Source organism: Sciurus vulgaris, assembly GCF_902686455.1.
Source record: "Sciurus vulgaris genome assembly, chromosome: 5".
NCBI lineage: Eukaryota > Metazoa > Chordata > Mammalia > Rodentia > Sciuridae > Sciurus > Sciurus vulgaris.
Genome location: NC_136465.1, coordinates 96,501,623 through 96,529,479, shown reverse-complemented (window position 1 = coordinate 96,529,479; position 27,857 = coordinate 96,501,623). Strand labels below are relative to the sequence as shown.

The window sequence follows — 27,857 nt, the reverse complement described above, 5'->3', positions numbered from 1 at the left end:
TTCTATTAATTCTGACATAATAATAATAATGATCCACAGTCTACACTTCCAGAAACTTTGTTAGAGGTTAGGCAATTCCAAAATTAATCTGGTGTTTTGAATCCTTGTGATTTTAAAATAAATATTTCATGAAAATGAATATTAACAAAAGACTTTTTATGTTAAAAATGTAATTCTATATGAGGAGCATAGCCTTGAGTTTGATCACTTGATGTGTGTGTCTTAGGGAAGTTAATTATTCTTATTTGTCTAAAGCATAAGAAAACATCATCAGCCACTCCAGGGAGATATTGTTTTGATGAATGACATTGTATGTATTAAAAACAAATGAACAAATAAAACTTAATCATGAAAAGTAGAATAGAAACACGAATAATTACCTCCATAGTACTGATAATTTTAAAAAACTAGGTTATTCAACTACATGAAGAAAAGCTAAGCCCAGATTCCACAAATTCCTTTTCCATGATTTAATGTTTTCACCCATGTGAAGTATGAAGGATGTACTTGTCAACACCCAGTGGTCTAAGGTGCAACCATGAAACAGCACAGGTAGTTAAAAAGCAGTTATCTGGAATCAACAGTAATTTGATAAAATGTATATTTGATTTAGTACAAAGCACTGCTATTCAATGTAAATACAATGTAAATAGCAAAAACATTTTTCAATTGCATCAATTCATTTTAGACAATCCTTAACCATTCTTCAAAAGATAACTATGTTACAAACTGGTTGCAAATGAATTTTTCCTTCTGTCTAGGAACCATTTTTTATCTTGTGTAAGATAGTGGCAGGTGGACTACAATTAAGTACAAACTGTCTGGATTTTAGAATTTAATGAGAGAGAGAGAGTATCTTGCATCTTTTTCTCTCCCGCACTTCTTCAAATACATATATTCACACATTTATAACATTTACACAGATGAAATGACTAACAATGTATAACATATGCTGTGTGTGTGTGTGTGTGTGTGTGTGTGTACAGATGCATAGCAGAAATTTTTTACTAAGAGAAAAAAATTTCAGTAAAATTTTCCAACAGAGAATAGCTCAACATATAACTTTGGGGAGTATTTTGTAGCAACAGGAAGACAAAGGGACATATCTTCATCATCTTCATATCCCTGGTGTCTTGTATAGTGCCTTCAAACTGTGGACACCAAATACTCAATGTTGTTGAAGTTGATGTGATATTCTGCAGAATATGATTTAGATAAGTTTCAGTGAGTTTCTGAAGGAAGTGGTAACATAAAGAGTTCAGATTTCCTCCTGAGTTTTCCTTTATCCTATTTAGATATGCCATAGTAATAGGAAACCTCAGAATCACAGAACTTAACATAAAAGGAAATATTTTTCACTTAGTTAAAACCATTCATGGTTACAGGAGGCCCTTCAAATCAACTGTCCTATCTGAGGCAGTTTAATGATACTGTTTTGATCTTGTGTCTCCAGAATCTCAACACAAAAGTCTCTTCCACTAACACTCAGAAGGAGGAGAGAGCTTTGGGCTGGAAGGTTTTGCAGCAGTGACTAAATATTTTGGCATGGGCATGATCTACGTCACTTCTGTTTATATCCCATGAGTACCAGCAGCATTAATTGTCATGGCACAGGGAAATGGAATCCATCCCATGTCCCAGAAGCAGAGAAGAATGGGAAGGATGAGAATCGGGAATCTACTGCACTATTTCAAGTGGTTTCCAAGGAAATTCATGACAGTGGAATCAACTTCTTTCAAGAGGCAGAAATCATAAAAAATAAATTGATAAACTGTTTAACCATAAAGGTAATGAACAGATCTCAGTGATCATAAAGGGAATTTCTGTGATTTGAATATATTTTTAAGTGTAAATAAAGTTAACTTTAAAATCAACATGAATTTATTTAAAAAGATTTTTAAATGCCATGTATGGAGAATCTTAAACCATCTTTCCTTTGTCAATTATAAATGAATACAGAATTCAAACAATAAAACTGTGATGACCGCAGACCCGTTGGAAAGATAATTCAAATGTTTTGTTCTGAGGCAAATCTTCATTCTGTCACTATACAGTATTCAATTATTGGGAGTTTGATAAAAAGCTATTTTTCCTTCCTTTGACCATACACATTTTTTCTTGCAGAATTCTTTTAAAAAATACTATAATGTAATGATAATTTAAATTCATTAGGCCAAAGCTTAAAGAATCATCCAGTGTAGTTTCTGGTTATCCAAAATATACATGAATTGAGCCGACTCTCTGTGGGTTCTTTAGCATAGCTTTTCTCTTGGACTTTTTCAAAGCTGGATCCTAGATGGATTAAAAATTTGACCAATCTCAAACCCGACACATAAAGCTGACACAAAGAATTTATATCTAACTTGTTAGCATAATTTACCATATCTAGTTTCCTCTTCAGTTATAGACATATGATTAAACTTACTGGGCTAGCCATTGGAATTGGCTAGAGATCCTTGCACAAGAAGCAAACATTGTATGAACCTATAAAAAAATAGAAGCCAAGCTTAATTTTAACCTTTGTGTAAAATAGTCTTTAATCATATAATTAATCTTGTTTGAATGTCATGTAGGATAATTTGAAATACCATCTGCTGTGGAAAGCTCAAACGTAGTACTTTGGGGATGTGCTGGACTAGGTAAAGTCTGCAATTGCCCTCCAGACCTGGGATTTGATGTGTAGACAGAACGTGCAATTTTGCAATCTGCTGAGCCAGAAGAGGATTTAATATTACATTCAGAACTGTACTCAAATTGTCAAAAAATGTTCAATAAAATAACATAGCAAATCAGACTCAGTTAAACTAGCTGGCAAAGGTAGCATGACAAAATTGAGAAATAAAACATATGGGACATAGTGCTATTTACATGTTTTCAGGGCTTACACCCTGGGTGGCTTGCTATTTACAAGACAGCCAGCTTCTACCCTTCCCCTCTGCCTTAGTTTTGGTACAAGGCCAAATCCTCAATCTGACTTCATTTGACTGTGGTCTAGTTCAGATTAGTTTTTGTCACCACTCTTCACAACAGACAGGAATTCAGCAGACTGGAGGAGGAGGAGGAAGAGGAAGAGATTAAGGGACTAAGTCTATTGGAGGTAAACATACCTGTGATCAGCTACCTCGGATAATGACACAGTGAAACACCAAGGGTGCAGGAGAGCCAGATGATCACAGGGCAACAATTTTTAGATAACCATTGAAGGAAAGAACATCTGAGAATTCTCGAAATACTTGCTGCCACCAGATGGAAAAAATGAAAGGTCATGCAATAAAGCACTATTATTATGCACCCTCTCTGAAAGTATTTAACAATTCTAAGCTTCTTACTTAGAAGCTAATGGGACATCTGGCTGAAAGATGACAGACCATAAATGTTCTTCAAGTAAACTGGTTTAACAGAAAAGAAAACTATCAACCAGAACCACTGAAGCAATATTAAAAAGCCTTAAAAAAAAAGCCAAAAAATAGCATTTCATACATACTGAAAATAATACAAAAATGAGAATGAGAAATTTAAAAGTAAAGATGATGTAAACAGCAACTTTTTTTTTTTTTTTTTTTTCATGAATACAGAAAACAAACTCTGAACTATGGGCCCAATACCACTTTAATTGTTCTTCATCTCTTAACATTCAAACAACCTTATGAAAAATTCATCCACTTATCAGGGAAAACATTCGGCCTTTGGTTTTTTGGGATTGGTTTATTTTACTTAGCATGATATTCTCCAATTCCATTCATTTATCTGAAATGATTTATGGCTGAATAATATTCCATTGTGTATATATACCACAGTTTCTTTGTCCATTCATCCGTTGAAGGGCATCTAGGTTGCTTCCACAATCTAGTTATTGTGAATTGAGCTGCTATAAACATTGATATGGCTGCTTTACTGTAGTATGCTAATTTTAAGTCCTTTGGGTATAAACCAACTAGTGGGATAACTGGGTCAAAAGGTGGGCCCATTCCAAATTTTCTGAGGAATCTCCACACTGTTTTCCAGAGTGGTTGCACCAATTTGCAATTCCACCAGCAATGTAAAAGTGTGCCTTTTTCCCCACATCCATGCCAACATCTATTATTGTTTGTGTTCTTGATAATAGCCATTCTAATTGTAGTAAGATGAAATCTTAGAGTTGTTTAAATTTGCATTTCTCTAATTAGTATAGTGTTTTCTTTCTAAAACTGAGGAAAATGAAGTAAGGGAGAGTTTATCTATAAAGCTTTTAAGTGGCAGGCTTGAACTCAAACAGTCTGCAATAACTGTAATAAATTGTGAAAGACAAGAACAGAAATCTCTGTTTTGCAATGGAAATAGTACTCATTAATGTATTTTCAAATTACCAAATATGTAATATGACTTCTGATGATATCATTGATGGGTTGTATTGATATGAATTAATTAGTTAAAATCTGAAGAAAAGCTCAATTTTTTTTAGCATAGTTGTGTTTCATGACTAAGATTTAGAACAGAATGAAATTATTTAGTCCTTCCTGTTTTCTTCTCTGAAAATAAAAGGCTATATTATTCATTGTGCCATCAAGTTATTGATTTGGACTGATGTTTTCCCTTAGGAACTGATTAGAGCCTTGGAGAAGATTAGAATTCTTTATTGTTATACTCTGTTAGTTAATACAGTAGTAGTTTCTTGACTTTATATTCTAAAGTCCTCTTGATTTAGCTAATGGTAATTTCAAGTCAAGTCACTGATTTTAAGCAGTATTGATTTGCTTGAACTTCAGAACATAAATCTTTTCTCACCAGGTAAACAATGTCCATTAAATGGAATTTGGCTTATAAAAGGAATGATTTCCCCACAATGTTGCCCCATCAGCATAAAACCTGATACTCCATAAGCCAGGGGACTTAGTATAGACTTTAGTGATAAACCACTCAACATAATCTGGTTGCCAAGAGGCTGTGCCTGGAGCTTGTGCTGAGAATTACTGGCATCCTTTGGTGGCAAATAGTATTACAAAAGTAAATCCAAACAGAATGGGTGGTTACATTAAAGGAAACAGGTGAATGTGGCTGGTGAAAGGCAACATTTGCCATCTGAAAAGCATGGATTTTGGCATGAGGCAGGCTTGGGTTGGAAATCAGCTTCATACCTGACCTAGCAGTGATCATTCGTGAGTAACTTCTAAGCCTTAGCTGTCTCTTCTTTAAAAGGAGATACTTGCCTCATAGAACTGTTAAAAGCATTTAGTAGTTGCATTATCTACAGCAAAATGCATGACATAATACAAGCTCTATTTCTTTCTGTACGTATTTTAATGAAAAGTTACTTCTCAACAAATTATTAGACAGTATTATTAGAGGGTAAAATAATTTCAAAGACTACACATTATTTTCTAATCACCCAAAATCCACTTTGCAAGTCCAAGTTCTTATATGGGGTTATTCAATTTCTGCTTCATTTTTAAAACCAAGATCATAATGATTCTCCAGGCCACTCTGAAAAGCAAACCAAGGCTGCATTCATAGCATTCAAACCTGAAGAGATCAGGTTTCAATGATCAGAAAAATCCTTTCTTGCTCATTCTGAACTAGAAATGTTCCTAGCTCCAAGAGACATACACAATAAAAGTCTTTCAGTATGTTTTTTTATTCTTACACATGATAAAATTAAATGATGTATCAGCAGCACTGGTTTCTCAACTGTCTGCAGGTGAGGTGCCTTTCCTTAAATCACTTGCCTGCTCTTGAACTCATGACATGCCTACTTCCTATACCAATCTTGACAGGGTAGAAGGAAACAAATCTGAGTATTTTAAAGAATCAGGAACTAACCTGGTCACTGCTTCTCTCCAGGCAAGGAAATCTTTAGACTGGCATTCTCCAATATAGTTGCCATGAATAATATGTGAGTATATGAATTTAAATTTAACACGAGTGTCCTTGATTGTAATGGCCACTTTCCAAGTGTTCAACAGCTAGAGGCTGTCAAGTTGGACTTGCCATCATCTCAGAAACAATCTATCAGGCAACACTGACAAATGATTGACAGTGAAAATATGCAACTATACATTTTTTTTTTTCTCACTGAGCAACCCAACAGGCAAGATTTCTTTGTTCTTTAAGAAGTAAGCAAAAACACTTATAATTAAGATTGAAGACCAACTCATATCTTTATCCCACCCCTTGTTTTGACTTACTTAAATTATAGGAACAAAATGGCTTCAACTCTGTGGTTTCATGTTCTACTGGTGAGTGATCAAATTCAGGTCATAGGGAAGCATAGAATGGCTACCTGACAGTGACCTCAGCCTGTGGAAGCTTTATTTCCCAAGGGTTACTTGGCACATTTCACCTCTCAAGTATTTCTATTAGTCAGTTGAATAGATAAAAATTAAAATAGCTATGCAGAAAAGGACAGGCTAGAATTGTTACCTAAGTCAGGGGTTTTAGTGAATGAAATAGCCCTTTTCTTCCTGCTGCTCCTATTTGAGATCTCTTGGATTTTGTTACTTCCCTGTCCTTCCAATCCCACCTCCATTTTATTTACACTTTATATGTTGACCTTCTCCCTTTTTCAACCCAGTTGTGCTTTTACCATCTGCAAACTTGTTCCTGTTAGTATCCCTACCCAGTGACATAACCACCACCAATGGCTTGAATCTACTCCTACTTTGTGGTCTATGTTCCTCAAATCCAAAAGGAAATAACAAATGCATTTTTTCAGAGAAACGTAAGTTAAATCAACACACTTAGGTTTTAGGAGATCATAAGCTATTATGTGGAGAAATATTTGGGGGCAAATAGGGAAGCAAGTGCTGAGGTGGCTATTTCCGGAGTCTAGGCAAGAGATCATAAAGACTTGTGAAGGAGGTGATAATGAGAATGAGTGGAAAAGAGTAGGTGGAGTCAGGATACATTTTGGACTAAAGCTGAGAGAACTGAGTTTGAAGTAGGGAGTGGAGGAGGTAAGGGGAACAGGGAGGGATAATTTTGCTGTTCATTAAGATGAAAAATATTAGAAAAGACAGATGAGAAAAGACAATCAGGTGACAGAGGGGAAGTGGGAATGAAGAGTACTGTTTTTGATATGTTAAGTACCACATCTACGAGGAAATATTAAGTAGACCTCTAAATACAGAATTCTGGACTTATGAAGAAAGAACTGGGTTAGAGATACAAATCTGGTGATCTTCAGCATACGGAGAGTTTTTAAAGCCATGGAGCCAATTGAGATCACATGAACAGGGGGAATAAAAGATTAATGATGATACCAGTACTGTTACATTTGAGGTTAGAGTCTATAACAATGCATTATGGGTTGTATAGAATGTTTAGGCTTCTTTGTGAGCTACTTATTATGTATAATACACATATACATGAAAATACACATCTACAATTCTAAAAAGATATAAAACACATTTCTGAACACAACTACTGTTCATGTGGGGAAACTAACATCATAACAAAGGATTTATATTAGTTAGAATCACTGTGGCCCTTTCAAAAAATTTCATTTATTTAAAAGTATATAAGTCCTAACTCTTCAATGACTGTGGCTATTTATTTATCTGGGTTGCTTAGAAATCACACAGACCAGAGTTTTCTAAAACTTCAAACTTTATATTTCTACCAGTGTACCTAATTTTCTACAACTGTTAGTAACATGCCAGTTTTAATTTGATAATGTAAAATTCTTTTCTGTTTCATGATTAAAATTATAAGAAAAATAAAATGTTGTTGCTTCTTTATAGCTGTCTGAAAGCATTATTTGTTTGCCTATAAAATTATAACAATGAATTTTAAAGTTTAACTCATTAAGATAGTAACTATAAATTTATTAATTAAATCAGTTTAAAATTTGCAGAGAGTTTAAATTAAATGCTTAGATTTTTGACCGTGAGAGAAAACAGGCAAAAGACTAAAAAATATAATAGGAAAAATATATCTCTTAAAACGTAGTGCTGTCCACAGTGGGGTCTGGTGGGTGCTAACATTTTCAGAAAAGAATACCTCAATAAAAGGGGTAAAAACTCAAAATTCTTTACATACATATCTTGCCACAAGGAATTTTCTATAATCTGTTTCAATATCTGAGCTGTGTTGAAGTCAGCGATTTGTACATTCTGTGGCTTAATTTTTTTTTCGTTTTAAGTCCGCTTCCAGACTTCCGAGAACTGAATGTTTGCCAGGACTGAGTCAAATTTTCCTACCTTTTGAATCAGTTTGTTCCTTGATCTCTGTATTTCTCAAAACAAGGTCCATTTTTATCACAATCTGAAATCAGAGATGGGTCTAAAAAGACTATCAGATATCCTTGGCTTTGATTATCATCAGGACTCTCACATAATTTGCTCTGGACATTCCCTGTTTGAGTTAGCTTTCCATCTCTATGACAGAATACCTGAGATAAATAACCTAATAGGAGGAAAAATTGATTTGGAGTCATGGTTTCGGTATGTGGTTGCTTTTCTCAGTTGCTTTGGGCATGTGGTGAGGCAGAACATCACGGAGGGGAGTCCTGGTGGAGCAAAGTCATTCACTTCATGGAGTTCAAGAAGCAAAGAGGGAGAGAGGAAGGGGCTGGAGTCCAAATATCCCATTAAAAGGCACACGACTCCCAATGCCCTAACTTCCTTACACTAAGCCATACCTCCTAAAGGCTCCACCATCTCCCAATAGTAGCATAAGTTGGGGACCAAGGCTTCAACTCATGAGCTTGGGGGGACATTTATAATTCAAACCATAACATTCCCTGATCTACCACCTCTTTTCACCCACAACTCCTACTATTATAGGGTTTTCTGCAGTTCTTGAATAAAAACTCTATACATTCAACCTCTCTTTCAAACTTTTTGCTCAATCCTTGCTATAATTGAAACCTAATGGACCAGTGAGTCTAATACTGCCGTACAGCCCTCTCAATGGGAGACTGTTTCTTACTCATAACCAGGCACTTCTCAGCACCGTAAGAAATGATGTCACATGTAATTTCTCATATGTTCATCCCTACTTACATTCTTAGAGGATCTTATAAATTCGAGTAGCTCGTTTCGATCACTGCTATCTTGTCATTCCAGCAGTAGTTAGAAATGCAAAGTTGATTTTACAGTTTTCAGAAATTTTGATGGTTTATAGAAGAAGGCTAGCTGTTGTTTTATAAGGGTTATTTAAACTTATAATAGGACTTCATTTAGAAATACAGCAATTTTAACTAAATCCTTTGTGTTGGTAGTCACAATCTATCAGTTGCGTATTAGGTAATTCATTATACCTGCAGGTATAGTGATTATTTTATCGATTCAATAGCATTAGCTAAACACCATTATATACTAAGTGCTAGGTAGGCACTGTGAAATGCCTTCAGGATACAACAAACAAAATGGATGCAGTCTCTCCCTTCAGGAAGAGAAAAACATAAACAAGAACATGAATTATAAATTATAAGAAACAATATGATATATTATTTAATTATAATACTAATTATATTCCCTAGGAAAAGTTGAGTATATAAGGTTGGTGGGTGGGCAATTTAAGGGGGGTCAACTTGTTGAAAGTGGATGCTAATTTAGGAGAAAGCAGAAAACCAGATTAAAGCAAAGAAATTTACCAGTCTTTTCCTTCTATTTATATATACCAATAACTGACGACCAAATAACCTCTGCATTATGGGGATGGAGTATGTGAAAAATATGTTTCTTTTTCAACTAAATACCATTTTAGTTTTGTCTGGCTTATAAAAAGAGGTCTGGTAGTCACAGCTGTGTGGGGACGCCTAGGAGGACGAGCCCCCACCGTAGATTCAGAGCACGCTGGCTTTCTGCTACTTGTTAGTGGAGTCTTAGGAGACACAGTAGAGCTGTTTACCAGTATGTAAACAGAACACTAAAGGCTATGTGCTTTGATCCAAGTCTCTTTCTTCTCTAGGAGTTTATAAATGTTTTCCACATTTTAACATATGTTTTTTCTTAAATCAGAACTTATAATGCAAAGCCTATCTATTTGGATAATGCTTTTGTTTTTATTGTTGTTTAAAACATAGATTGCACTGTCTAATTCCATTCAGTTTAACTGTCAAGTTAAAAAAGAAAAGACACTATAATTACAGATACCTGACTCAGTGCAGAATAACACCAATCATGGGGACAATGTTCTGCTTTTGATTTCAAAGCAATCACTGAGTAAGTAGCCTTTGATTTGGAACATGAGTCAGCATTTAGCAAAGCTAAGTTAAACCACTACTGCAGATTCTGAGTGATAGAAAAACTCTAAATAGGGCACTGTTTGTCCTCAGATTTGGGTATCTGTGATTTACTTGGCTTTATTAGACAATAGAGGCATTGGTTCAGTTATATTTTTAACATTCCTTAAAATAAATCAAAGAATGTTCCCATTTGGATGTGGATTAGTATGATGGAGGAAATGAAGAACTAACAAGTGCTGAGTATCCAGGGATTATGAGCTGGGCTCTGTGCTGGACTGTGTTCGTTAATGTTTTTTTGGTTGCACATAACAGAAACTGGTTCTTGGCTAGCTTAAGGGAAAAAGTGGTACGAGCATAGTGGAAGAATATTTGGGTATCTTCTGGCGTCTGAGACTCAGGAAAAGCAGGGGCCAAGGGATCTCTGATCTCAGAACTAGGGGTTCCTGTCTGTGGCTCTAGGATAAAGTAGTTGCGGTGACTGTTCATGGGACCTCCAGTTAGTGCCGCATCTGTACCTGCGGATCAATCAAGGTTAGAGAACCAGAATGACATAGGTTAGCCATTTGTCTGTGGGCAACCACACATGCATTTCGTGGGTAGGTACCAGAGAAAAGGGGATTATTGTGAAATGATGGCCACAGCAGCAAGGACTACTATGCAGGACACTTACCAGCTAATTTTCATAGAAAGTCTATACTAATTCTACATCACAAATTAGAAAACTGAGACTCAAGTTGATTAAGCAACTTGTTTGTTTAAGATTCTCCAATGAGAATATGGCAGAGCTAGAATACCAAATAGGTCTATAAAGAAGGTTTTTCCTTCTTGGAATACTGACAGTGTGATTTGGGGTGGACACTTTCAAAGATTTTCTCATGGAGAGGTTATTAGGCCCTACAGAGTACTGAACAGAGGACAACTACATAATAAAAGTCCTGGTATTGAATCCTAACTTCTATTATGACAAGCAGGAAGAAACAATCTACCCCATTAATAAATGTGGATATATCATCTCCCTCACAGCGTTGTTGCAATAACATGGGAAAAGGCTTGCAGATTCTTGTTTTGTTGGGAAGAAAGAACTTTTCTATTAATGAAAATGAGGACTTTTGAACTATTTAAGCAAATATGACTATGGTCATAGTTTGAGAGTGGTTTCATCCCTCAAAATTACTTCACTCCTTTTCAACTTCCAGCCTTTTAGAACACTGCCTTAGTCACCTAAACATAAAGGTGGAAAATGCTATGTAAGAAGGGTTGAGGAAATCCCACACTAGGCAAAGAAAGTTTTAGATACCAAACATTTACGTATTTCTCTTTGAGACTTGACAGGGAGGTGGGTTCCAAGTTTCAGGGAAGAACTATTAACCTTTTGTAGAACAATACTTGATCATCAAAGTCTCCTAGTGACTATACCTGAGATGATGTAAGTCCTTTTGATAACTACAGCAAAAACTGTATGATTCTTAACGTGGAAATCTATAACTTGAACATCACTGAAACAGATTATTAACTAATTCAGTCTGAAAGAATTAATGCACACAAATCATCAGAATTCTATACCTAGATGATACCAGTTATCTTTATGGACATCTTTGTGGAAAAAACTTCACTGTAATACAAAACAGTGTATTATTGTACATGGTGGGTATTCTATAAATACTCATGGATTGATAGGCATTAATTTATTCTAAACTATTTCAGATAACAATTAGTTGAAGTCAACAGTAAATCTGAAACACCAAATGGAAACAAAACAACAAGACAAAACAACATTTTGCAGTGGTCAGGGATAAAGAAGAGAAATAGATTACTATGTTCTCTTGACATTTCCAGTATCTAAGTCTCTCTTGATCTTAGCTTCAGTGACCTTCTATGCTTCATACTAAGCCAAACCTGAATAGCTTGTAAAATTGTCTTATCATTTAATTTGATGTTAAAGAGTCAAGAGGTTTTAAATAATGAACCATATCATTGCATTACTAGCTGGCTCCTAAATTCAAGTCAATGTCCTGCTTTCTTTAATTTTTATTTGAATTATAAGAGAAAACTGAACAGTTATTGTTTGAAGACTCTCAGTAAATATCATAAATATTTAAAAGATAATATTTATAAAATATCATCATACTTAATACAGAAGTTTGAGAAAGAAAATGTTTTAAAAAGAATTAAGAAAGAATGGGGGGTATTAAAAAAGAAAAAAAAAACCAATAAGTTTTAGAGCTCATTTTATTACACTGAGAAATCCCACAAAAGTACAAAGCCCATTAAAGTAGAAGCATTTCAGAAAATAAGACAAAATGTTTGCATACATATATTTTATTGACATTTTAGTTTTGATGTTAAAATGCTTGATTTTGCACTGAAGCATACTGTTCATGAATTAACATTCTGAAGTATTGAGAAAAGATTTCATATATCCTGTGTTTGAACCTAAATTCCTATAAATGGCTGAGTTATGTTCTCTTTGTAGAGATTGAGTTCATGATTCAATTCATAGGATAAATGACCTCATTGATTCATAGCAGAAATGGGAAATAAGCATATATCACACATATCCCTTGAGTTTAAGTGGGAGAGCAGGTCAAAGTTGAATTAATATCATTATCCTCAGTGTTTTTATTTCTATTTTTTCATTCAGTGGACCAATGAAAATACACAGATCCAAATTAAGAAAAGAGATTTAGTAATATCAGAATAATTCTCTATCATATCATCATCTCATCCAAATTACACAGGTATACAGGTGATGAAATTCATGCTATTTCTAACCCTGAAATCAAATAAATTCATGGTTACATTTTAGCATCTTATCAAAAATTATCATGAAGCAATCATAAAGATATTTATTTATTTATTTTTGCCAAAGGCAGTATATAACAGGCCACCAGAGGATATGAAATTTACTTAATTGACTTTTGATAATGTGGCACTTTTCAATGGCTTTTGGGTCATATTATACTCTGTTGCTATTCCTACTACTACAAATAAAATAATATTAACTGTAAGGAAGGAAATAAGAGAAAATAAATTAGATTCCTTGATAGTTCTTCTAAATATTGTTTTGCCTTATCCTTGAACTGGAAGTCATTTCTCCAAGTCTTGGAAAAAGAAAAAAAACAAAAGCATCTTTATAATTCATGGCATGTATTTTTAGAGGTCTAATGATTTATGCGATACCAGTGTGGGTTAGCTTGTCATGTTCTTTATTCAATGTCAACTGGTTCCGTAGCTATTAAAGCACTTAACTGTTTCTGTGCACAGGAGAGGAACAGCTCTAGACTGGACAGGCTTCTTTGGCGGATGACTTGATCAAGCTGTTGATTTTTTTTAAGAGAAAGAGAGAAAGAAAGAAAATGACTTAGTGAAAGGATGAAGAATATCACTGAAACCTACTAGGAAAGCTGTTTTATACAAGATGATTTAGGAGACCATACTGTACTTTGAACTGAGTGACAGTGGAGTCACTATTTCTTCTACCACATGACCTAAGATGAGATGACAATCATTATAATTTTATAACTGATATTGTTATTTATTTACTGTAGAGATATCATATATTTGCTCAGAGTGATTTCAGAAAATTTAAAATAGTATAAAATGCTGCTTATTAATGACTACACAGACCACACATCCACAAAGATTATATAAATATCACAGATCATATAACAAAATAAATGTACAGTAAAGCAACATAACCACATCATGCATAGGATTCAGTAGAATAAATCATAAAGGAGATAATTTCCTGAAATTAGAGTAAGTTTTCTGTAAGATATACTTTAAAATAATTTTTGGTAATAATTAAAACTCATTTGACCTGTTTCTCCTATTCCAGTAGAAATTTTTCATTAGGATTATTTCAATATACATACAAAGTGAATTAATACCATGAACAAAACAAGAGATTCAATAAGAGAAATGCAAATCAAAACTACACTAAGATTCCATCTCACCCCAATTAGAATGGCGATTATCAAGAATACAAGCAACAATAGGTGCTGGAGAGGATGTGGGGAAAAAGGTACATTCATACATTGCTGGTGGGGTTGCAAATTAGTGCAGCCACTCTGGAAAGCAGTGTGGAGATTCCTTAGAAAACTTGGAATGGACCTACCATTTGACCCAGCTATCCCACTCCTCAGCCTATACCCAAAGGACTTAAAATCAGCACACTACAGAGATACAGCCACATCAATGTTCATAGCTGCTCAATTCACAATAGCCAGACTATGGAACCAACCTAGATGCCCTTCAATTGATGAATGGATAAAGAAACTGTGGTCTATATACACAGTGGAATATTACTCAGCCATAAAGAATGATAAAATTATGGCATTTGCAGGCAAATGGATGAAATTGGAGAATATCATGCTAAATGAGATAAGCCAATCTCAAAAATCCAAAAGAGGAATGATCTCACTGATAAGCGGATGATGACACTTAATGGGGGGTGGGAGGGGTGGGGGGAATGAAAAAAATAACGGAATGAATCAAATATCATTACTCTATGTAAATATATGAATATGCAAATGGTATGCTGTTACTCCATGTACAAACTGAAACAACATGTATCCCATTTGTTTACAATAAAAATAAATTTTAAAAAAAGAAAAAAACAAGAGATTCAGTAAGCAAACTTATTTGGGTTATATATAATAAAGAACTTCTGGATGAAAAAGATTACTTAAAACACAAAGAAAACTTTCTAATTCTTATTCCCTCAACACTTTGCCCATGATGTAAGAATAAAATGGTGATAACACATTGCCTACCAATTACAGAACAATGGAAGAATTCAAAAGAAAGCCAAACAAATTCTTATTTCACAATGTGTACCTGTCATATATTTATAATGAAAGCTGACATCTTCTTCCTGCAAGCCTCTTCCCAAGAAAAATGAAGAGACAAATCCCAACAAGAACTTTCTATTAAATTATACTTTGATAGTCCACTGATATTCAAAATGATTGATAAACTGGATGATTAAAATTTTGAAGTATCCTAAGAGTTAGTACAAAAAGAATGCATATTAAGCAAAATGCTCAAGAAACAGAACTTTAACACTCCAATTCTAGTATTCTGAGACTTTAGTGTGTGTATAGAAATATAGCGTTTTGGCTTATCCTTATTCCTCCTTGTCTTTCTCCCCTTCTTCCTCTATTGGACGATATCTTCAGGTGCACATACTCCTGCTTATAGGACTCTACTGTAACAAGAGAAAGTCCTTAACAATTTAAGTCCCAGTGAGCCCAGATCTTCTGTGTCTTGCTAGTTACTTATGCCCAGGATCTAAAAGAGGGACGGGCACAGGTTAAACACTTAAAGCAATGTACTAGGATATGACAGATGCACTTTTAATGCAAAGAGCAGAGCATGATCAACATAACTTCAAGGACATGTAGAAAATAAAAAAGGGATTTTTAAAAAGTTACTTTAATATACATAAAATAGACTGAAAGTTAAATACTTGTAGCTTTTATTCTATACAAAATGCAAAGAATATAGAAAAGTGTATACTACTCAGTTTCAGTCCATTCTCTAGTGATTTCTGTCTACTTGCAGATGCTTTCAAGCATTTAAAGATAGGCTTTAAAAAATATTTGATCCTAATATTGTAATTGTTATGTGAAATAGGAGGTTTCCCCTCATTACATTATTCCACTGCCATTGCTGGAAGGGTTTTCCCCTCTCTCATTTAAAACAATGATTTATTTGATTGTATCCCACAATTTCTTTAGTCACTCATTGTTATGCAAGTTTATTCTAACTTTTGTTGTTTTTGAAGCAGTAAGGAAATTTACAACCTGAATGCAAAATGTTCAAGGATTTCTCCTGGATAGATTCCAATATGTGGAATTTCTAAGGTATAAAAGTTGTATGCTATAAACTGTAATAGATATCACTGTTTTCCAGAATGAGTGTATCAAGATATCAGTCCCAACTGCAGTGCATAAAAGTATAAGTTTTCCCCATTTTATTCTTAACAGTAGCATAGTTTTCCACTGCATGTTTACAATTTAATATATATAAGTGATATTCAAAAGGAAATGACCAGAATACAATTTTTATACTATTTTTTCATAAAGCACACACACAAACACACACACACAGCTCAGAAGTGTATCATTTTGAGTTACATTCATTGGCAAGAAAACATTTCTTTTTTAAGGCAAGGAAACAACAGAATCAAAACTGAAGACAATTGTAACTGGAGAGTGCAGTCAGGATGAGATCTGTAGATTGGTGGTAGCTTCATGGTTGTTTGTCTTCTTATGCTTAATAACTTAAGTACATTTATCATTTATGCTCATTTCAACAATTCAAAATCTTCCAGAAATCCCACAGAATAATCAGAGTTTCATTAAAAACATATCTGACTTCATCTCACAGAACTATAGGTATTAGATAAAAGAGAAACAAGTCCTCTCTTTGAGGACATACAGTAAAAATTCACAGTGTATAACAAGCATTCGATCTGTGATTGCTGCATAAATAATGTAGATTTATGAATTCCAAATGAGTATTCTATAATTTAAAAGACAAAGGATATGCATATAAGGAGAAAAAATGTAATGCATTTCTATCTAAACACACCGATTTCTTCTTTTCTCTTGTTTGTGTTAAAAGTCACACTAGAATTACTAACTATATAATAATGTATGTGCTAGTTTTGGCTTCAGGGAACTGCCAACGCTTATTTCAGATCTTTCCCCAACACCTTCCCAGAAGTCTCTGAAGGTAAAAATCCATTAAATAAGTAGGAACAAGAAAGAATAAGGTGATCCTCTGTTGGGAGGAAGCTAGAAACTGGACCATCACAAAGCTAAGCTTTCAATTCAGTCTGTTCTTCCTGGCCTGGTGAGATTACATCTGTGAGAGGGGACACTTTCTATTATAAGGAATTCCCCTCTCCATAACAAATATTTCAAATAGATGCTCTTGGTTAATTTCTGAATTTCAAAACTTTCCATTTGTAAGGCATGACTTCACTATCCTTTATTAAGGAAAAAAGAATTTCAGCAAAATATTCAACTTTTTTGTTTTTTGTTTTTTTTTTGCTCCTTAAACAATGGAACTCAGTTGTTATTTGTGGTTTTTATTTCAAACTAAAACAAAGACTTGTATTCTGATTTGTATGCTGACAAATATTATATCCAAAGTAGTGATGGCAAATATTTTTGGCTATGGGTTTATAATTTCTCCATAACAGTTGTTATGGTTTGGATCTTAAATTCCCCTGCTGCCGCAAAAGCTCATGCATTTGGAGGCTTGGCCCAATTCAGCAGTGTTTGTACATTGGGCCTTTGGGAGGTGTTTGGTTAAGGGCTCTGATTTTATTAATGGATTATCTGTTTATGGGTTCATGGCTTAATGTTTGGGGGCACTTTGTATTAATAGGAAGCTCTCTTTTTGTTTCCTGACTGCCTTGAGGTTATCACTTAGGTCTACCACATGCTCTTAACATGATGTTCTATCTAACCATAGGCCCAAAATGATGGGGTCAAATGACCCTGAACTTCTGAAACTGTGAGTCAAAATAAATCTTTCCTTCTTTTAAGTTGTTTATCTCAGGTACCATGTCGCTAACATGGAAAGCTGACTAACACAATAGTGTAGCTCTAACTGCTTTGTTTTTGCCCCAATATTTGTTGCTTCAGTTTCTATTCAGCTCTTATAGATTATTGAGAAAAACTTGAAAGTTGAGACCTCTGAAATATGTAACTATACTTTTACCAAAAATATAAAATATTTCCCTTTATTATCTCCAGTTTGCTAACTTTCTACTGAAACTCATTTAGAAGCACACTACCTACCTATTCAAAGCTATTAATTTTAATAAACTTAGGGTGGGGTAAAGAACATATGACTGATCAATAATTCCATGTATTAGATTTACCTATTCATACCACAGCAAGAGAAAATGAAAAAGCATTTCTTGACCTTAGCTTTTATTTCCTTGCCACTAAAATGCAATATGAAGGGTGGTAAACTTATCTGGTTTAAAGTCATTTACATGCAAAGTAAATTACAGAAGAATATAGTTTATTTTAATGTGACTGTTTATCAAGAACATGGTTCACAGGTTCACATCCTAAACACCCGATTCATTGTTTTTGAAAAACAAAATACACATTCATATATAACATACTTAGTACTAACTGTGCTTTAAGTATCTTTTTAGCCTCTTCCAACAAAATATACCAAGAGATGTGAAAGTATTAGGTCTACCTTTAACAATGTTACACTTTGAACCTATATGCCTGCATATTTTAAATTTGTGCTTAAGAAATGATCTAATTTTTCAAAATGCTAGAAGAATATCTGGCAAATCACTGATGGAAAGTGACTCACACACAAATGTTATCAGTTTAGTAACGTGTTTTATGGACTCAGTTTTCACATTGACTAAAAAGCTCTTTCATGGGTATTAAAGAAAGGTCAGATATGATGATCTGGAACTGAAAGTACAGAGGCAGATTTTCCAGTTAACATCATATTGGGTAAAAAAGGATTATTTACCTTCTAATGAGCAGTCTCTTACTTATTACAATACTGTCCTTTTAATGCTGTTATTTGGATATGAATGTCTATTTCTCTAACATTAGTATATATTCCTCTTGCTTATCACAACCATATACACTCAACGGCCATTTGATTTACATGCTTTGAAATTGAGTCAATTTTTCAACAGGACAATGAGCTCATCAATAAAAAAGACTGCCCACTATTTGTGCATTACCACAATGAAGCCCAGGTAATATCCTGCCCCTGTACTTAAGAGATTTATGATCTCCTTGGAGAGACACACGTAACAATTAAAGACCAATTATCTACTAATATGTGTAGTAAAGAATGAATCCAGTGGAATATCAGAGACAGAGGTCATAGTGAAGAGTGTAGCAGAAAAAAAACTTCACCTTTAAGACTTGAACAGGGTCTTGAAGGGTCAAAAGCATTCCCTTAAGACAAAGAAGAATGGGATGTGGAAGAAATTTCAGAAAAAGCAGATTAATGAAATCAAAGACACAGAACATTTAGAGACACTGAAGAATACTAAAACTAGTGGAAAACATTTGATTACATAATTCTTTCAATTACCCATGTGTTTGCTACAATGTGGCAGGCAATATTTAGGCACCAGAGATCTGGTGGTGAATGAGATGCCACTATACATCTGCCTTCATAGAATTCTCTGGTCTTATCATATATGTAGTATGAAGAGACAAAGTAACATTCTTCTGATGGAGATCAATGGCATTTAAAAAATGGAAAAGTAGGGTAAAGTGTTAGAGAGATGGAGGAGAGATTTTATGAATAGGCTGATTAGAGAAGACCACTTGGAAAAGGTATGTATGGATTTGAAGTATATGAAGGTAGAAGACATGCAAGAAACATAAGGGAAGAATTTCAAGGCAGAGAAAACTGCAAGGGAAAAGTCCAAAAGCGGCTCAGACTGGTTTGAATAGAAGATTAAGAAGAAATTGAGTTTGAATTTTGATGGGAAGACATTGGAGAGTTTGAAGCACAATTGCTCCGCTTTTGAAAAACATCACACTTGTTGCTATGTGGACAATGATGTATAAGCGGGGAGAGTGTGAGAAGAAAACACACTGAGAAGACTTTCAGTATAGGGAACATGTAAATTTGACAACTGCTGGCAGTGAAGGTGTAAGAGCAGGCCAGGTTTAGGACGTTCTGAGATAGGGCTGACCTGAACTGCTGATGGATTAGAAGTGTAGATGAAAGGAAAAGAGAAGCATAAAGTGATCCTTAGAATGATGGTGTGGTTTCCTGAGAGAGGACAGACTGGAGTAGGAGTGAGTTGGAAACAGGAAAGACTGGGTTTTGTTTTGGAGATGATAAATTTTTCTAATCCTATCAGATGTGTTAGGGTTATTGGATTTAAGAGTCTGCAATTCAGGGGTGAGGTGTTTAAGACACAGTTAAAAGTTCCTAGAGAATGAAGGTAGATGAAAAAGGGAAGAGGACTGAGTCCTGGGGCACACTAACACATGGTCTAGTACAGGAGCAGGGGAATGAGAAGTTCAAGGGATCATTATCATAGCGGGTTGAATTGTGTGTTTAAATCCTGATCACCACACTTGTGGGTGTGATCTTACTTGGAAATAGAATATTTGCAGATGTTAAGATGTAAGTTAAATGAGTTCATACTGGACTAGGGTGGACCCCAAATCTAATCACTGTGTCCTTATATGAAGACACATGGATACATGGACTGGGAAGGAGGCTATGGGAAGAAGGCAAAGACTGGCAAGATTGGAGTGATGTAGCTACAGGCCAAGAAATGACAAAGAGTGCCGATGTCACTGGAGCTAAGACAGCAGCATGGAGCACATTGTCCCCCAGTGCTCAGATCATGGCCCTGCTCACACCTTGATTCTGGGCTTGTTGCCTCCAGAACCATGACAGAATACATTTCTCATGTTTTAAGTTATCCAGTTTGTTGAAAAATATTACAGAAGCCTGAGGAAACTTACACAATTATTTTCTGCATTGGTCCTTACATTAGAGGATTATTTCTTATGATATGCTCCACAAAATACCATTTCTATTCATCATGTTTTTTTTCTTTAAAGGATCATTTGGTCAAGTAAATTTGAGAAATGCAGGATTAGAAATGTTCCCTTCACACAGAACTCATCAGAACCTTGGTGCTAATAAGCATTGTGAATTGCTGAAATGGTACTGTACAGGTAGTGTTGCCCAAAATTTTTAAACCTTAAATTTCATGTGTGTGTATGTATACAAGCCATATTTTGGAAAATACCCTATGAATCAATTTCTTTTGAGAACTTTCCTCAATCCAAAACAAACTACAAATAAAAGGGAGAACAAAAGTTTCCCTCTAATAATAAGTCATCAAGGAATTATGTAAGATTTTGAGACTTCTCAGTCTAACATCTATTCTTTACAGTTGTGGAAAATGGATTCTTTAATTAAGAGATCAATTTTACATTCTTAACATAACCTCCTATAGTTCTTTAAAATTTTTACTTCTTTAAAATATATTTAAAGGTATTATTTATTTATTTATTTATTTATTTACGGTACTTGGTATTGAACCCAGGGGTACTCTACCACTGAGCTACATCCCCAGTCCTTTTTAATTTTTTACAATTTATTTTGAGACAAGATCTTACTAAGTTGCCAAGGTGGGCTGGGATGATAGGTGTGCACCACCTCACCTGATTACTTAAAGGTATTAGACTGAGTTTATCTCTGCTTAAGATTCCTACTATGTACTGAGGAGGTTCTATGGGTTCACCAAGTCTTTGACAGTGGATAGATAAGAGACTCATCCTGGAGTACCAGGAATCAGGACCATGTCCAGAAAGGTGCTGAAAACTGCTCCAAATGAGATGATATGACTATCCTTAACTTGACGCAGCCATGAAGAAAGTACACTATGGATTTTTTTAAAGCTTAAAATACGCACACAATTGTAATGGCTGAACTTGTTTTATAAAGTCATCACATATGGTCTCATATGCTTGAAGATCAAGTTTCTTCATGAGTAATGATTATTTTTATTGTGATATTTCAACACTTTCAACTTATTTTTATTGTGATATTTCAACTTCCTTTTCTCTCGAACCCTTAAATTCTGTTTCTCATCATTGAGTTTAAAAAAACTGAGATGTATCTGTAACATTACTGGTTACATTAACGGAGGTTCTCTAGTACCTATTTTAGTACTGGTATACTCACCAAAAATTTTTAAAAAGCTTCTCTTTTAAAATAGTCTTTTCTTTATATTTTCAAATAAGTAAATTTGATGTGGAGAGCTATGTTGTACGTAAAGCTGAAAGTGAGACATGAAATTCCCTCTCTGGGAATATAACTATGCCATTACTGTAAATCATGTTGAAAAACTCTGAATCAACTTCAGGATAATACTATTATATAAAATACATGTTTTGCATAACTCAAACTCTAAAAGATTCAATATAGTCTGGGCAGTGGTTTGAACTAAGGCAGTGCCAGTCATTTCAATCTTGAACTTCAGAAAATTCAGGCTTACCCTCTCTTCAAGACCAGAACGTCCATAGGCCATCATCCATGTTCCACAAAGATTTTCGACTCAGTTCACACCTCCCATTCTCTTTGAGAATACTTTTCAACTTTAAAGTATATTTTGCATTTGACTATTTAGATAGTTTAAAAATGTCAACATATAAAGAAAGGGTGTAACTTTCCAGTGTTCACAAGATGAATTACAGATGCTCTTTTAGAGCAAATGAAAAACTGGTATAAAGATTCTTAAACCCCTCTGGCCACAACTAAAGAACTGTTCTTTTTTGTTTTGTTTTGTTTTAAGATGTCTTAGGGTAAGTAAATTCTCTGCATTTGAATCATCTAAAGTGAGTTCTACATATTTGGGCAGTTCTGCCTTTTTATCCCAAACTACCCAAGAATCCACTGGGAAATGCAATATTCAAATACTCATTTTTTTCTTCACTAACTCATATGAGCAGATTAAATGAATACATATTCCAGACTGTAATGTGCAGGTGTACCACCTTGGAGTACATTCTTATTCAATCTAGCAAGTTAAGCAGCAGCAGTTGACCAGAGAAAGATGCACCATGGAGGTGAATGAAGACAGATAAAGACAGCAGGCATTAAACTAGACTTTCCTATGTGAAGTTTAGTTAATTTGAAAAGAGGAGGATTCTGATTACAACTGTTTTACTTCTAATTCTGACAACTTCCAAAGATGATCTAAAAATGTGTAAAACAACTAAGAAAAGAATACTGTAGATTTAGGAGAACTTTGGGAAAAGGTAAATGTGAATGAAGTTGTACAACAGGTATACCAAAATTCTATCTCAGTCTATACTTACCTATTAATAAATAAGTTCTGTATCCTACCTTCTAGAGGTCAATGACAAACAAAGAATTTATTTCAAATAAGCCCGAAGTTTGAATCTGGCAAGGCAGATTTTAATATGACATTCCACATAAAATTTTAATACAATGTGACATGCTTGCAAACCATGAACAACCTTTTTTTAATATTATTTGTTACAAGATCATGCAAATATTGTGAAGAACATCCTTTTCTAAATTAAATATGGGTAAATATATTAAATATAGTATATATGTTGTTCTAAATACATAATGTCCCAGTTACAAAGTATTCAAGTAACAAACGCAAATTCTTATTGTGTTTTTATCAACACAACTTTTATTTTAGCAATCCCACTGTGCCAACATAAAGAACAGTATCTGCCAATCACTATTTTTCCTTTTGTTTTGACCTTTAGCCATTTAAACTTAAGCTTATTTTGAAGTAGAAGGAATTATATGACCTCTTGGATTCCTGATTCCTCATACTAACTTTAAATCTCCTATGACTGATACTTTGCCATATGTGTTTCAATCCACAAAAAGCAGTGTTGCCCACAAGTTTTATTCTTGAGCTCTTTGTATGTATGTATTGAAAATGATTTTATAGTGCCTGGTGAATAATAATCCTGTCATGCTAGATTAAATCTGATCTTTTCTTGTCTTGGGACTAGCTTTACTACTCCTTGATTGGTTGTGCTTACTACCTGTTATACACAGGTGGAACCTCTTTCTGTGATATATCAGTTATCTATTGCTGTGTAAAAAAAAATCACCCCAAATTTAGTAACTTAATAGAAACAATAAATATTTATCATCTCATAGTTTCTATAGTTTAGGAAATTGGATGTTGCTTACCAGAGTGCCTCTGGCTCACGTTCTCTGGTGAGACTGCAATCAAGTTGTAGGCTGGGGCTCTAATTAATCTCAAAGTTCAACTGGGGAAGGATTTTCTTCCAAGATAGTAGCTGCTGACAGGTCTCCAAATATTAACTTCCAATTAAGCCCCTGTGAGCTGCCTAATGATATGGAAGCTGCCTAATGATGTGGAAGCTGGCTTGTCCCAAAGCATGCAATCCAAAACAAAAATAAGAGAGCAAGGGTATACCCAGAAACTGAGAGAGCACCCAAGACAAAGTCACAATCTTCTTATGCCCCAATCTCAGGGTAGGGCATTTCTGGGAAACATCTACTACGTACTATTATACTTTTTTCCTTTCAATTACTATATGAATGAAGCCACTGAGGCTTAGAGAGGTTATGACTTGCCCAAGTGGCAGGGCTGGGGCTTAAATCCAGGTGTGTATGACATTGAAATCTATTCTCTAAAGCATAATACTTCACTGCCTTCTTAGATAAGAACTTCAGTTAGGTCTGTAGGCCTTGGCACAATATCTGTTTTGATATAAATATGTAGGGATTTCTTCCATGTATTACACTAGTGCAAAAACTTGTCAAGGTGCCAAAAGCCCTGTAGATGCAGTAATTAAACCATGTAATTATCTTCTCTTCATAAACAGTAGATTCAGTAAAAGATTTCTTTATATGAACATATAAGTGATTCCCTGAATACAACAGAAGCATTTAAAGAAAACCAGCACATTAAATAAATCATAAAAGAAATCATTGCCTTAAAGGATCTGTAAACCTCAGTGGCTATATATAAAAACATTATAATGTCTCCCTATAGGTTCATAATGAAAGAAAGGCAAAACATTCATACAGGCCATGTGCAATACTGATCTCACATTTTGGTACGGCAATTTCTAGGCTTGGACAATCTTTGCTTGCTTGCTTTCACATTTCCACTACTGGCAAAACTGGTAAGTATTCAAGTGCAACCTGTTTCACATCTGGGATGCATACGTGATTCCCATTAAGAATTCTAGTTCCTTAGTATCCCAAATGGAGCTAATGGAAGAAAGTACCATTCAATCAAATGGAAGTTAATTGTGAAAAGACTCCCCCCACTTTTAAATAAACAGGGTGCCCTTTCTCATCATTCAAGACTTTATGGTGTGTTCTTGACCACTGAAGTCTTAAGAAAACAATAACCATCTGTCTGGCACATTTTAAAACAGATTTATCCTGCTGAGGAGACCAAGTGGGAAAACACCCTCCATGTCAGTCCTCTTAAAAATCCCTGCTGCCTCCCAGCTGGATCTAGGAATGTAAAGAAATCCTAACATCCCTCCTTCTGGTACACAAGTAAAGGAGGGCTGTTTTCACTTAAGAAAGCTAATGCTGGATACTATTGCCTAAAAATGGCAATGGCACCTGCTCAAATAGCAGAAGCTGAGAAATAATTAACACTGAACACCTATTTATGCTTTAATCAGGATCATGGCAAAGTTTGCTGTTTGCCTCTCCAGTATGCATTCTTCTTTTCTTCCTGACCAATGAAGTTCCAGATTCACTTTAAGAACAATGTGCACATCATTCTCAAGTCTCCCTTCCAGCTAAGGGTAGCCAAGGGAATCTGAGGATAAGTCAGTATGCGGGATCTCCAGGAGAGTGCCTTACCAGCGGGACAGACAACTATGCCTTTCCTTGCATTCACATGTGCAAGTTTACTGGAGCTCAAGGAGCCACTCTAATGATACATAAGTCAATGCTAAGGAAGGAAAAGTACCAAGACAGAAGGATCCTGAGTTCTTCCTGACTTTGTTTAGCTTCTATACCAGCTCTGAACTGTGTTCTTCTGAATTTGCTTATGTCATTGTTATTTTTAGTTTCTCTCACAAGAAGCAAATGTACATGTCAAGGGATAAAGGTAACAACTTTATATTGTGCATATCTAATGTTACAACAGAAATACAAATTTAGTTTTGAGATTATAAATTGAAGATTTTGAAAATAAGCTCAAAATGTTAAATGAATAAGTCCGAAATTCCACAAGAGCCAGGAAGTTTTAATTTGAGGGATAAAATATAACAAATAGAATATAATCTCCTATAAAAGTTTAAGAGTATATGACTGGTAAAAAAGTAAAAATAAAATAATTATAATAGCTTTATGCTGATTGCCTGAACATAAATGTATGGGAAAATTTGTTTCTCTTGCATTGGCAAGTACCTCTTTTTTTTTTTTTTTTTTTTTTTCCTTTTCTCGAAGTGGAAATGGATTTAAAAGTATAGCAATGAAATTTTGCCTAAACAAACAAGTTTAACTGATGATGATGTCTACAAAGAAACTTACGGATCCTAATTAACTTTAAAGTATGAATATCATGGATAAAATACAAGTTTTGTTCCAGGAAACTCCAAGCTGGTTCAGCAGAACAATTATGATAAGTAGACAGAAACTTACAGCACACACACATATATATTTATACTGAATCTCCGTAAGTTTCACCCTCATTATTTGATGCTTGTTTTCTATTCACCATGATTCTTAATAGTATATATATTTTGATTTGCTATGAAATCTCTCTGGAACAAAGAGGTATTTAATTAACAGAATGTGTAGAACCAAAGACATTCTGGTCAAACCATATAAATAGGAAAACACATCCCAATCATAACAGCAGTATTAATAGGGAACTCTGAAAGTAAACTTGTTATATCCCAGGCAATGTTTTAAGTATCTCCTATGTGCTAACTCATTTTTGTTCTCACAACAATCCTATAAAATGGGTAGTATTTTCATCTTCATTCTACTGATGAACAAACTGTGGCCCAGAGAGGTTAATGTGTTTGCCTAAGTTTACACCTCTAATAAATAGTGAACTGTGGTTTTCAGGAAGTTTGACTTAAAAACTAATCCTAAATTGCTTCTAATCTGTCGTGACCAGCGCCACCAAACTCTCTGGTTAGGCGAGGGGCGAAGGGGGATTGGAAAATAAAGATTCACAGACACAGATTTTGAAGATTAAGCTGGGATCAGGTGGAGCTCTGCTCTCTAATGGAGATACAGATCTAAAGAGTTATGCCAGCAATCTTTATTTATATAAATCTCATTATCAGGTTAAAGACTATAAAAGCATTATTTGTTGTATTTAGGAAAGTTACAGAAACTAGGACATCCTATGTAGTAGTTTTTCTGTAGTTGCAATCCACAGTTGTAAAGTGCAATGTTAGGAGCTTTGTGTAGCTCTCAAGAAAGTCCATTGTTAAAAGTTACTATAAGACAGGCAGGGACTGGAGAAGCAGAGCTGGTGAAACATTGTGTTTGTCTAGGAGTTCCTTCCTTCTTGGGAGCTGTGTCTGGAGATCAAGGTCTGAGCTGATAGGACTCTTGCACAGAGCCTCCTCATGCAGGGCATTGCCACAGCAGCTAAGCATCCTGTGCCCTTGCACAGAAACACTCCCAGGAACCAGGCATGCCACAGCCATGAGGTCATCAAAGACCCCCAATCTCAGTCACTGCTCTCCCATCCCCTGTCACTGCTCTCCACACTAATCATATACTAAACTTCTCTCACTAAGATAAGTATTCCTGTCATGCTCCAGGTAAAGCTAAAAGGTTTCTCCAAAAACTGGGACAGTGCAGTGATGTTAACAAAGGAAGTCTAGGAAATATTCATGAGCTTTCTTTTCTCTTTTTTCTTTTAAAATTTGTGGGGTCTTACAACATAGAGCTAGTGACATTTTAGACAGAAATTTTATAAGCTGACAGTCCATAACTCACAGGTATTTGTGAGGCTGAAAAAGCTAATATATAGAACTTTTGTTACTACTATATCAGTTATTCTCTTATCTTGTCAACCAAGTGTACTAGACTATAATATTTGATTTTTTATGCCCCAAACAAATGTTTTTTTAAAATAGAATTTCCATAGAAATGACCCTTTTGCCATTATTTGCATACAAAGATGATA

The 27,857-nt window shown here is 34.8% G+C and overlaps 1 protein-coding gene and 1 long non-coding RNA gene across 5 annotated transcripts in view; both read right to left on the bottom strand.

The window, feature by feature from the left end:
* Positions 1 to 35: 35 nt before the first annotated feature.
* Positions 36 to 7,674, bottom strand: LOC306662391. Its single transcript, XR_013764106.1, has 3 exons — positions 2,589 to 7,674; positions 2,426 to 2,484; positions 36 to 1,196 (listed from the first exon to the last, which is right to left on the bottom strand). It is a non-coding gene; the product is annotated as an uncharacterized lncRNA (long non-coding RNA).
* Positions 7,675 to 12,376: 4,702 nt separating this feature from the next.
* CCDC91 (coiled-coil domain containing 91) overlaps positions 12,377 to 27,857 on the bottom strand; it is a 423,551-nt gene continuing 408,070 nt past the window's right edge. For all 4 annotated transcript variants that reach the window (XM_079139393.1, XM_079139394.1, XM_079139398.1 and 1 more), the window contains one exon: positions 12,377 to 13,482. In XM_079139393.1, the coding sequence (XP_078995519.1) occupies positions 13,372 to 13,482 (111 nt within the window). In that variant the 3' untranslated portion in view covers positions 12,377 to 13,371. The remainder of the gene's footprint in view (positions 13,483 to 27,857) is intronic.